The sequence below is a fragment of the Hippopotamus amphibius genome, chromosome 6 (genome assembly GCF_030028045.1).
Source record: "Hippopotamus amphibius kiboko isolate mHipAmp2 chromosome 6, mHipAmp2.hap2, whole genome shotgun sequence".
Taxonomy (NCBI): domain Eukaryota; kingdom Metazoa; phylum Chordata; class Mammalia; order Artiodactyla; family Hippopotamidae; genus Hippopotamus; species Hippopotamus amphibius.
The window spans coordinates 76,341,330-76,354,746 of record NC_080191.1 but is presented as its reverse complement, the minus strand read 5'-3'; the positions used below and the strand labels follow the sequence as shown (position 1 = coordinate 76,354,746).

At 35.5% G+C, this 13,417-nt stretch overlaps 1 protein-coding gene across 5 annotated transcripts in view; it reads right to left on the bottom strand.

Moving 5' to 3' along the window:
* Positions 1 to 13,417, bottom strand: part of CASP8AP2 (caspase 8 associated protein 2) — a 41,580-nt gene that overhangs the window by 15,023 nt on the left and 13,140 nt on the right. For all 5 annotated transcript variants that reach the window (XM_057739621.1, XM_057739619.1, XM_057739624.1 and 2 more), the window contains exons 2-6: positions 9,688 to 9,770; positions 5,503 to 5,571; positions 2,067 to 2,167; positions 1,354 to 1,428; positions 357 to 472 (exon numbers count right to left, since the gene is read on the bottom strand). In XM_057739621.1, coding sequence (XP_057595604.1) covers positions 357 to 472; positions 1,354 to 1,428; positions 2,067 to 2,167; positions 5,503 to 5,571; positions 9,688 to 9,742 — 416 coding nt within the window. In that variant the 5' untranslated portion in view covers positions 9,743 to 9,770. The remainder of the gene's footprint in view (positions 1 to 356; positions 473 to 1,353; positions 1,429 to 2,066; positions 2,168 to 5,502; positions 5,572 to 9,687; positions 9,771 to 13,417) is intronic.

Below are 13,417 nucleotides of genomic sequence, written 5' to 3'. Positions count from 1 at the left end.
AGGGTTATCTATTAACAGAGTATATGAGCACAGACGTCCTCTTGATATTTTAGTAATTTGGTGGGTGCCTTGAAGAACCCATGACATACACCATCATCTTCTCAGGACCAAAGAATATCAGCAAGATCCCAGTGTATTACAAAACTGAATATATTCAGAGAGGTATATGGCAATATTCTATTAATAATCATACAGATATCATTATGATAATATACCATTAGAATATTAGTCACTTACTCTCAGTAAAACCTCAAATATTTAATAAAAATGAATGATTTTCATTATCTTTCCAAAGTTAAAAATATTCCACATATCAACACCCATGTAATTTACAGATCCACATCCCGCAATCATACCTCTGGTGAAGATTATTTATTTCTTCATCCTTGCGGTTTATTTCCACTCTGGCAGTTTTGATAAGTGCTGAGATATTTTTTTTAAGAGATTGGTTTTCGTTTTTTAAGCTGAAATTCTAAACATCATAAAATATATTTAATAAAGTATCTATCTACAGGATTATCAAACTACTATTTTTCACAGCTAATGAATGATTACTGAATGCTAACGATGTACCAGGCATCACATATTTTACCTTATGTAATTCTCAACATAGTCCTAGGAGGAGTACAACGATGCTCCTTATACAGATGGGGAAGGTGAAATTCAGAGAAGAAAACTGGCACCAAAGAAAGGCTATTTCAAGTGAAACTACTTAAAACAGGGATCAAAATGAAAAACCAATAAATAAGAAAATAAGTTCTGCCTGGATCATTATTTTGAAAATGCTAAAAATTTTTATTATATTTAACAACTGGAGGTTTAACTTGCAACAATGTACTAATTCTCAGGTGAACAAAGAATGAATTGAGGATTGACTGGCTCTTTGAGAAAAAGGGAAAAGGAAGAGAAACAACTCAACCAAAAAATAAAAATAACAAGACAGGACATTCCTGATTTTGCAGCATGATCACACAAAAAAAAGTCACTCTGGCAAATATTGTGAAGGTGTCATCATTTTCCCCCATCAGCCATTCTAAATCTTCACTTCTAAAAACCATTCTCTTTTAAACCACCAGATACACTCTCCAAGAATTCTCTATTATTTAACTGTTAACTAGTCTAGCAGATCATCTGTCAATATCATTTAACAAATCAAGTAGTTTTCCTTTATCAGTCTCATTGACACTGGAAATAATGCATGTTCTGCCAGATTTGCTATTTCATTTAATACTTTAAAAAAAAGATTTCCTTAATCTGCCAACACTTTAGCATCTTAATTTCTAACAAAAAAATTATTAAATTTTGATTTTAAAAGCTAATAAGGCAAAAATAAAATATTCATTATAATTCTACCTGTGTCTGTATTTCCTTAAACTTTTTCATCAGTTCTTTCATTTGCAGCTGGCATTTTCCATATTCTACCTGCAACTGTAAGATATAAAAAGTTCAAGCATCATTCTAAATTATTTTCTTAACTTAAATACATTTTAGAATATTCAAAATTTTGCAAATCAACCCACAAAGAAGGGTAGATGAAGTCTACTTCTACTAACAGGTATTTAGTTAGATTACTGGTTTTTAAAGTTGGGCCTACCAATAATGTATTTTCTTTAGTTTCACACTTAGTTTCTCCAAACTTTAAAATTTAAGGTAGAAAGAAATCTGTCTGCATGTAGTCTTGGGACAATTTATAACTTAGTATAAATCATGAAAAGATAAAACATTTTATCACAACGATTGCCTGTTGAGATTTTACATATTCGGACACTTAAATTCAATCAAGTAAAATTATAACTAAATTTAGGCAAGCATTCAGAAATGATTGTTTTAAAAAGCAGATCTGAAGGTAGAATGATTGAACTTGGTGTACCCCCCAAAAAATAATAAAATAAATAAAATTAAAAAAAAAAAAGCAGATCTGAAGGTAGAAATTGACGTAAATATTCTTTTAGTCTAAGAGCTACTTCCTAAACACAGAACATCTGTTCAACAGTAAGCTGATGCCTGCATTTCAGGAGCTACAAAAGAGCAAAGTAACTATCCCTCGAAATTTTGGTAATCCATACATCATTAAATGTTGCCTCCTTTGCAGTTCCTTCTTCAGTCAGGATTTCTTCATATAAATCCAAACAATTTCTGGATGGTGCACAGGGTTTGGAAGCACTGTCTAAAGCAAACAAAAAACCCTTACATTAAAATAATGTATTTCCAGATTCAATGAAATCCCTACCAAAACTCCCATGGCATTTTCCACAGAAATAGGAAAAACAATCCTAAAATGTGTATGGAACCGCAAGACTATGAATAACCATAGATCTTGAGAAAGAAGATCAAAGCTAGAGGCATCACACTTCCTGACTTCAAACTATAACACTGTAGTAATTAAAACTGTATTTTATTGGCATAAAAACAGACACATAGATCAATGGAATAGAACAGAAAGCCCAGAAATAAACCCAGGTATATATGGTCATAATTTATGACAAAGGAGCCAAGAATATACAGTGGGGAAAGGGTAGTCTCTTCAATAAATGATGTTGGGAAATCTGGACAGGCACAAGCAAAAGAATGAAACTGGACCCTTATCTCACAGCACACACAAAAATCAACTCAAAACGAATTAAAGACTTGAGTTTAAAACCTGCAACCGTATTTAATATCTTGTAATAACCTATAACGGTAAAACATGTTGGGAATTCCCTGGCAGTCCAGTGATTAGGACTTCGCACTTCCATTGCAGGGGGCACTGGTTGAATCTCTGGTCATGGAAGTAAGATCCTGCAAGCAGTGTGGCATGCCAAAATAAATAAATAAATAAGAATGTAAAAAAAGAACATATATATCTATATTTATATGTATAACTGAACCACTTTAATATAAACTTGAAACTAACACAACATTGTAAATCAACTATATTTCAATAAAGTTTTTTTTTAAAAACCTGAAACCATAAAACGCCTAGAAAAAAAAATACAGGGGTAAGCTTCTGGACATCAGTCTTGGCAATAATTTTCTGAATTTTATATAAATTCAAAGAGCAAAAGCAAAAGCAAAAATAAACAAGTGGGACTACAAAAAACTAAAAGGTTTCTGCAACAGCAAAAGAAATCATTAACAAGATGAAAAGGCAACCTACAGAATGGGAGAAAATGTTTGCAAATTTTATATACATATATACCTGATAAGAAGTTAATATCCAAAACATACAAAGAATTCACACAACTCAACACAAAAAACTAAAAAATAGGCAGAGGAACTGAACAGACACTTTTCCAAAGAAGACATAAATGGCCAACAGGAATATGAAAAGGTGCTTAACATCATAAAATATCAGGGAAATGCAAATCAAAACCGCAATGAGGTATCATCTCACACTTATCAGAATAGCAATCATCAAAAAGACAACAGATAAGTGTTAGAAAAGATGTGGGGAAAAGGGAACCCTTGTATACTATTGATAGAAATCTAAATTGGTACAGCTACTATTGAGAATAGTATAGAAGTTCCTCAAAACATTAAAAATAGAACTATCATATGACTCAGAAACTCCAGTTCTGGGTATATATTCGAAGGAAATAAAAACAGGATCTCAGATACCTGCACTCCTCTGTTCACTACAGTATTATTCACAATAACTAAGATATGGAAACAACCTAAGTGTCTGCCAACAGATAAAGGAATAAAGATGTGGTATATGTGGGTGTATATATGTATATATACATGTGCATGTGTGTAAATATATGTGTACATATAAATACATAATGGAATATCATTCAGCCATGAAAAAGGACATCCTACCATTTGCGATAGCATGGATGAACCTTGAGGGCATTATGGTAAGTGAAATAAGTCAGACAGAGAAAGACAAATACTATACAATATCACGTGAAATCTAAAAAATCCACATGCATAGGAACAGAGACTAAAATAATGGTAACCAAGGACTGGGGGGTGAGGGGAAAGAGGAGATGCTGATCAAAGAGTACAAACTTCTAGCTATAAGATGAATCAGTTCTGGGGATCTAATGTACAGCACAGTGATTACAGTTAATAAGACTATATTATATAATCAAAAGTTGCAGGGCTTCCCTGGTGGCTCAGTGGGTAAGAATTCACCTGCCGAAATAGAGACACAGATGTAGAGAACAAACATATGGACACCAAGTGGGGAAAGCAGGGGGCGTTGGGAGAGAATGAATTGGGAGATTGGAATTGCTATATATACATTACTAATAAGAAAAAAATACCAAATTGTACACTCTAAATATATGCAGTTTATTGTCTGTTAACTGTATCTCAATAAAAGTTCTTAAAAAAAAAAAACAAAAACGAATCCACCTGCCAATGCAAGGAAAATGGGTTCAAGTCCTGGGCCGGGAAGACCCCACATGCCGAGGAGCTACTAAGCCCATGCACTGTAACTACTGAGCCTGCGTTCTAGAGCCTGCAAGCCACAACTATTGAGCCCATGTGCCACAACTACTAAGGCCCATGCACCTAGAGCCCGTGCTCCACAACAAGAGAAGCCACCGCAATGAGAAGTCCACACACCACGACGAAGAGTAGCCCCCACTCATCGCGACTAGAGAAAGCCTGTGCACAGCAATGAAGACCTAACACAGCCAATAAATAATTAATTTTTTAAAAATTTTTATTTATTTATTTATTTATTTTATTTAATTGCCTGTGCTGGGTCTTTTTTTGCTGTGCGCGGGCTTTCTTTTAGTTGTGGTGAGTGGGGGCCACTCTTCATTGTGGTGTGTGGGCTCCTCATTGCCGTGGCTTCTCTTGTTACAGAGCACGGGCTCTAGGTGCGTGGGCTTCAGCAGTTGCAGCACATGGGCTCAATAGTTGTGGCTCACAGGCTCTAAAGCACAGGCTCAATAGTTGTAGTGCATGGGCTTAGTTGCTCCGCGGCATGTGGGATCTTCCTGGAGCAGGGATCAAACCCATGTCCCCTGCATTGGCAGACGGATTCCCAACCACTGTGCCACCTAGGAAGCCCAATTAATTAATTTTTTAAAAATGGTCAACAAATCAGGTGTAAGGATATCTGTTTGAAGCTTCGGAAGACTTGGTTACAGAAAGATTTTCTCATTTGGACAGGTCATTAGACTCTCTGTATATCACACCCCTACTGATATATTTGAAAATATTTATAATAACTACCCTTTTCAAAAGTTCTAATGTCATGTAGCCTGTGATAGTATATGTGGTAATATATGTAGACACTACCATCAGTTTCATTTTCAACGGTACAAAATATTTTTGTACAAGGTCCAATTAAATTTGAGACCTAGATGAAAAATCAACATAAAGCCTAACTGATTTTACTGATCATGCCTTGGGCAAAAAAAATAATTACCTGAGTAGAATGATTTCAAAGAAAAGGCAGATTGTAGAGGAGCTATGAGTTACTCCAGGAATTGGTAACAACAAAATAAACACTTCCAACAGACGGACCAAACAAAATGAAAGTATTTTATTATAGAATTTACATACCAGAAACAGCACTGTCCAACCCAGCATATATGTCCAAGGAACCTTCATCATTATTTTTAAGAGGAGAAGCTGCAATAAAAATCAAAGACCAGTTAGAAATGACTCTCTGCACTGAAGGGAGTTTTTCCATTCCTACTCTGAAGGACCAGAAAGACTTTATTAGTGTTGCACCAAAAAAGAAAATTGTTTAGAAGTTTTGTACACCCTTATAAACACACACATCTTAGTACACAGATTTAGACTTAAAAACTCACTTTCAAAAACATGCTAGTAAGAAGGTTCCAATTCCAGTAACAGCAGAATAGTTTCTATTAGAACAATCTTCCTGCAAAAACTATAAACTCTAAACAAAATACTGAAAGCTATCTGGAGTCAGTGCTGTGCCACTAGACCTACTGTGGTAATCATTTCACAATATATACAAACATGGAATTCTTACATTGTACATCTGAAACTATTATAATGTTATATGTAAATTGTACCTAAATTAAAAAAAAAAGCCATCTGAAGAACTAAAGAGCAATCTAAAGCAGGCAAAAACTGGAGAGGAGATGACACTGTAAAGAAGAAAACAGCACTGCATGAATTCTCTACCCCCCTTTTATTAAAAGTTTTTGTGGAAGGACAGGCCCTAGCTGGAGCCACACGAGGCAGTGAAACCTCAGATGCAAGTCCTAATAGCTTGAAGAACCAGAGAAGAAACTTTGGGGGCGATAATAGCAATTAGAAAGAAGAAATCCAGAGAGCCACACAGAGGACTCCCCAAACTGTGCCCAAATCTGAATGACTCCCAAACTACACATGTAAAGGTTAAAACTCCCCCAAACTCCTGTTACAGCTAAAAAAAGCTGAACAGAGATTTCAGCTGCTATTCACCACATGGAAGACAGAAGATTAAGTTCAGTCAAAGTAAACACCTGCTAAAATTAAAAGCATCATCACTTTCCAGAGGAATATAACAGAATCCAGTGTCACTATAATATAACATTTACAATGTCGAGAATGCAACACAAAATTACTCATAGAAAATCTTAGTAGAGAAATAAAAACAACTATGAAAACCAAATGAAAATCCTAAAACTGAAACTACCATATCTAAATGTAAAAAAATTCAACAGAAGAGCCAGTGAGCTTGAAGACAGATCAATATATTATCCAATTAGAAGAACAGAGAGAAAATGATTTAAAAAAAAAGGAAAAAAAGAACAACAACAACAAAAAAGAACAGTCCTAGTAATTTACAGAATATCAAAAGTTCTCACATAAACTATATCTGGAGTCCCAGAAGGAAAGAGACAATGAGGAGGAAATGGTATTAGAAAGATACTACAGGATACTAGAGGCACAAAAATGGTAAATAACTGAGTAAATATAAAGGAGTAATATTTCATCTTAATTGCTTTTAACGCCTCTTAATTTCTTTAAGATATATACAACAGTTTAAAATAAAAATTACAGCACCCTATCGTGGGGTTCACAACATCTTTAACATAAAGGGATGGATGCAGGTCAAATGCAACTATGTGTACAAGAGTCTACATCGTACATAAAAAGATTCTTACATTTTAATAAGTAGACTGCAAAATGTTAAAGACGTATATTACAATCCCTTGAGCAACCAATTATAAAAAATAACGCAGAGAGGTACAGTCAAAAAGCCAATATATAAATTAGAATGGAATTCTAAGATAAACTCAAATAACATTTGAAAGTAGCCAAGAAAATCAGGAAGAAAAAAACTGATGAGACAAACTAAAATTTTAAAATGACAGATCTAAATCCAATCACAGTAATAAAAGACATTATTGGGTTAACGAATAAAACTGGTATAAAGATGGTAGATTAAATAAAATTACAGTATTAGTGTTAAATTTACTGAAATTGATAATTATGCTGTTTGAAAATCAACTTTTTCTTGTGACATACACGCTGAAGTGTTTGGAGGTAAAGGACCATACTGATGCATACAACTTACAATCAAATGGGTCAGGAATAAATTTTGTGTGTGTGTGTGTGTGTGTGTGTGTTTAAAGAAAAAAGTATGTACACAATGTTAAAGCCACTGGCATAAAATATTAACAAGTGGTAAGTTTGGAAGAAACCAGGTAAAGGATTCTTAGCACGTTCTTATTCTTGCAACTTTTCTGTAAGTTTGAAATTACAAATACAATAAAAGACAAGCATAAAAATGTTATAGGAGGCTTCAGGCATGTGCAGTGGAGAGTGGCAGGCGAAGAACACGGTGCGTTTTCCGGGTCATCTTTGTGCTTCCTGGACTCGGAGTCCACGCGGGCCATGGGAGTTCCGCGCCCGTGGACCTGGCGAGGGTTCAGTCAAAGGGGGGATGTGGCCAGACCTCCCATTACCCATAGTGGAAAGGAGGAAGAAGCCACAGGGGTTGCTAAAGTTTGTGCTGGGAGAGTCAGGGAGGGAAGCTCTCCGCACTGGGGAGTGTTGACTCGGGGGCAGGGTGGCGGGAAGGATGCTGCTCTATGGGATACGACTCTGACTCTGTATAGCTGGAACAAGTCTCAACACTTGTCCGCAAGAGATGAGGCCTGGGAAAAAATAAATCCTAATGTTGACCAAAGCTGCTCACTCTCCCCACTCACCCTTAATCCCCTTCACACCATGAGTACTCGCCCTTCTAAAACTTAAATCCTTGTAGTTTATTAGCAGCACAAAACCGAGATCTCTGGCATGCGCTGGTCCGAGTGCAGAGCTGTTAAAGATCGCAGGCAGTTAATGACTTCTGCACAAGCTTGTAGGAGGAGAGTAATGACATATCTTATTTGGAGTACTTTCTCCCAAAACTTGGTATTTTGAATTTCTTATAGCCCTTGGCCTAGTCCTTGTGACATATTCCAACAGAGAGTAATTGCAAATATAACCACTAACCCTTGAATTACAAAATAAGATATTTAAAAAAAAGAAAAAAGAAAAAAATGTTATAGGAATAAAACTTTTTGTGAAATCATGTAACTAGTAAAAAGTAAAATGTAACTGTGTATGTGACTATCAAAAAAATGTATGCATGTGGACAGGAACTTGAGAGAGAGTAACATGTAGAAACAAAAACAGCTATTTCCAGCAAATGAGATTAACAACATAGTTTTGTCCTTCAAAATAAGAGGTACAGATGTGATATTTGTGACTCTAGGTGAAAAGTAAAGGTGGTCATTATATTATACTTTCCATTTTTCTGTTGGTTTATAATTTTTCAAAGAAAAAATATCACAAGAGAAATAAAAATAGCAGCATAACAATTTGAAACCACAACAGCAAAAAATAATTAAATAACACCAAAAAATGAATAACACTACCCAAAGTGGTTATGATGGCCATTTTTCATGTGAATCCTTCCATGTCTATGGATATTAATTCTTTAAAACACATTTTTTAAGCAAAAATGGAATTCTACTAGACATGTTTTACAACTGCCCTTTTCATTCTATAGCATAGTAATCATAATTCTGATCAATAAATACAAAACTATATCCTCAAAAAATTTAATGAGATTGTCATAGCATAATTATAATTAAGATACAAGAACTAGACAAATGTTACGTCAGGATGTGGAAGTTTAAATTCTGTATATTATTAAAAATATTTCCATTTTATGAGCTTATTTTACTACCAAGTCTTGGCTATCTCTTTCAAACTAATCATCTATTTGTGACTGTCAATTTTTCCCTGAACAACAGTAAACAAGTACTACTGCATTTATTGGAAGTATTAACTTCAAGAGTAACAAATACCTATCATATATATATATATGTATAAATATATACATATAAATATATATATATTTTTTGGCGGGGGGGGGGGGGGGTGCGCACGTGGCTTGTTTTTCCCCAACCAGGGATCAGACCCAGGCCCCCTACACTGAAAGCACAAAGTCCTAACCACTGGGAATTCCCCTTATATTTTTTGATATGACAATAAAAATCACTACTTCTTACACTGGCAAAGCTGTTAATTTCATTATATTTAAGAGGCCTGAAAGCATTTAATAATGAGAAAGTTCTCACTAAGCACTTTCTATTTGCCGAGCTCTTTATTGTATTAAATTCATTTATGTGTGGGGAGAAAAGGTTGATAATGACAGTGTTTTCAATGAGAATAACTAAATGACTTTGTAAGTAAATACGTAAATTTAGAAAGAGAATTAAAATGAGCTCTTACCAGAAAAGACATCAAATAAACTTGTTCCATCACCATTGTCATCATCTGCTGCCATGATCCTATTTCTTTTTGATAGTCGCCATCTAAAGTATTAAATATAAATATTCTCCACTGTTAAAATCAACCTCACAATTCAGAGACTAAACTTAGCTTTAAAATTAAAGACAACTTTCAAATTTGGACACACTGACAAAGTTCTCTCCGTTGCGATTTTTTTTTTAATGTCTAACATTTTCCAAAAGCTAAAAGTATAAAACAAAAAACCTTAAACTTCCTGATATGGCTAACCCATGTCACAAAGTAAATGATGCTAATTTCATAAAGTAGACCAAAATATACATTAACCTATATACCAAAATAAGCCAACTTTCATACTAAATAAGTGCAACTGTATGGTGAGTTCTATGAGTCCTCTTAACAAATCATCAAACCTGGTAGTGATCTTTGGGACTCCAGACATACATATTTTCACCAATAAGGGAGTAAAATGGGCAAACAGCAAAGAGTTTGATACTGTACTAGGTTGGTAAAGGTGCAGGAAAAGAGTGATGTATATTCTCTCAAACATCAAGTGTACACTCCTACAAGCTCTATGGAGGCAATTTGGCAACAGCTATCAAGTTTTTAAATGCAAATACCCTTTAACCCAACAATTCCAAATCTAGTAATTTCCTCTACAGATATACAAGCACATGATTACAAAAATGTATATACAGGAATATTCCATGTAGCACTGTTTGCAGCAGCAAGACTGGAAGCAACATAATAACCCAAAGCAGTAAAAAAAAAGAAAAAAGAAAAGAAAAAAAAAATCGGACTTATCTGACATTCACTAACTTATCTGACATTCTCCATTCTGCCCATAAAATACATGAATGTTGCCTATGGTCAATGAACTACGGCCACTGCGGCTACTTGGGGCCATCAAGGGTACCCGTGCCCGCACACTTCCACTCCCACCGAGTTATACAGTTACCAACAACCAGGTACATTTATTATCTAACCTAATTATGCTTATTTCCTTATTTTTCCAAGTAATAGTATGATGAAAGATTACATTACCAAAGGAAGTTATTTTCCAGTGAAAACTAGGCTGAATGTTCTGGAAAGACTAAAAGGTTCATAGCAAGATACTTACAATTGCTGTCAAATCAAATGAGGGTGAGACAATCCAAAATAGTGGAAGAGAACATCTAGTCTGGCTCAGAAGTATCGAATTTCTTACTCTAATGAAAAAAGTGCTGGAAATCATAAGCAATGTCTTACGGGTATGCAAGAAAGAAGTCAGAACTCTCATCATTGGATGTAGACTCAAAGAAAAAGTCATGGTTCTACCACAAGAGATACACTTTATATATTACTCCTTTAAATAAAATTAAGGTATATGTATACCTTTCTTTCTTCATTCCCCTACATTCCTCATGCCAACATTTTTTCCAATTAGCTGAGTTGATTAATCAACTGCTATAATATAGCCTGTGCAATAATTATAAAAGGCACAAATGGCATAACCACATTTGGTAAATAACACAACTGACTCTTGGTAAAGCAAAACTCTACTGATGGAGCAGAAACTCACAGGCTTCCTGACAGTAATCTACTCCTAGCTGTAAACTGTCACATGGAGAGGGGAGCATCAATCATTGGGTTTTTTAAAAAATAGAGATCAATTAATCTAATGATTTGGTTAAACAGATGATTTGGTTGAACAGATCAAATAGATCAAAATTTTCATTGTATATCATAACACAGTTTTAGTTTTTCCTACTGGCAGGTATTACTTTAAAAAGATTCTACATGTCTTGGTATGTTAAAACTGGGAAACACAAGAGATCTAACAAATCCTGGATTTTTTTTGTCCCTCACCTGTCTTAAGTTTTTCCCCAATTGTTTATGGGATCATTGTCTCCAAATCTTAATTTCTAGGCCCCTAACACCAAATGTATTTTTTTAAATTTATTTATTTATTTATTTTATTGGCTGTGTTGGGTCTTTTTTGCTGTGTGCGGGCTTTCTTTATAGTTGCGGTGAGTGGGGGCTACTCTTCGTTGTGGTGCGTGGGCTCCTCATTGCCGTGACTTCTCTTGTTGCAGAGCACGGGCTCCAGGTGCACGGGCTTCAGTAGTTGCAGCATATGGGCTCAACAGTTGTGGCTCATGGGCTCTAAAGCACAGGCTCAATAGCTGTGAAGCACGGGCTTAGCTGCTCCGCGGCATGTGGGATCTTCCTGGAGCAGGTCTCGAACCCATGTCCCCTGCATTGGCAGGCGGATTCTCAACCACTGCGCCACCTAGGAAGCCCCCAAATGTATTTTTTAATTGCTTACAAATTTAAGAGAAAGTGACTGCCCATTTCTTAGGTACATCAGATGTGGCATTAAAAGATCTTCAAAACTGTTTCTGAGAATAATATACATACATAGTAATAAAAAGAAGTTGTTAAAAGAAGTTATATATGTGGTTTTTCACTATGTACCATAGAGTTAAAGGAACTGTGGCAATTATAGTGCTTCTTTATTCCATATCTACCCTGTGTGATAATGGAGGCAGGCTTTGAAAATACTTCCCTTTTGCTAACTTGTACTATGCACAGCCTTGTCAGTAGAGAGTGCTAGAGGACACTGGAAAAGAAGGGAGTTTCTCCTCCTAGTTTCAGTGTGCCTGGCTAGTCAGGCTCCTGCAGAGCAAGCTTTCTCCAGCATTCAGTTCCTGCAGCAGACAGTTTCTCCAACACCAGGTTCCTGGAAGGGCACAATTTTTCTACATGCTTGCCTCCTATATGTAATGGTGCTATTACAATGGGCTCCTGGAGGACACAGCTTTCTCCTGCTAGGCTCACGGAGAGGACAGCTTCTCCAACTCTTGGATCCCACAGCACCTGCCAGCATCCAGGAGCTTCCCTAAGCACCTCATCCACCAGATTCAAAGCAAGGTCACCAGCAAGGCACTTAGCAACTTCTCCACCATCCAATTAGCCCTGGCCACACTCTTTCCAATGAGGTGGAGACAGCTCTTCTTTGCATGATCTATCTCAACCCTAAAGGTAGTGGCTGATCCCTGTATCTGCTATTCCTACGTTCCTCAGGGTTATCTTTAACTCTTTACTAACCAATTCCCAGTTACTCCCACTCCCTATTAATAATTCTTTATACTAAGCTTTCTCTTTACAAATTATCATGTGGTTTTTGTCTCTGGATTGGACCTTGTCTGATACAGATAAGCAGTCACAATAGAGGTTTTAACATACTCTGCTAATCAAGCAGTTAAAGAGACTTAAAGATACAGCTCTGAAGACAAAATTGACAGGTTTGATCTGATGATTTTTACTGATATATTACCTACATTAACAGAACTTATATTACTTCCAAGCACATTTATAAAAACTGACAATATATATCATAATAGGGTGAGTTCCAGCAAATTTCACAGAAGTGCTTTTATCAAAGAAATTTGAAATTAACTGCATTTTCAAATTTCCCAATTCCTTTGGGAATTTACAAACACAGGTCAAAGAACAAATATCAATGGGAACTGGGAAATACATAGAACTAAATAACAATGAATATACCACAAAACAAAAATATTTGTGGGGTACAACCAAAATAGTACTTTTGTAGGAAAAGTTTTAGCATTAAATAAATTTATAGGAAACGAACACAAAACATTAATGAGGTCAACATCCAACTCAAGAAAAAGAACAAAGTAAACTGAAAGAAACACATAAAAAACAG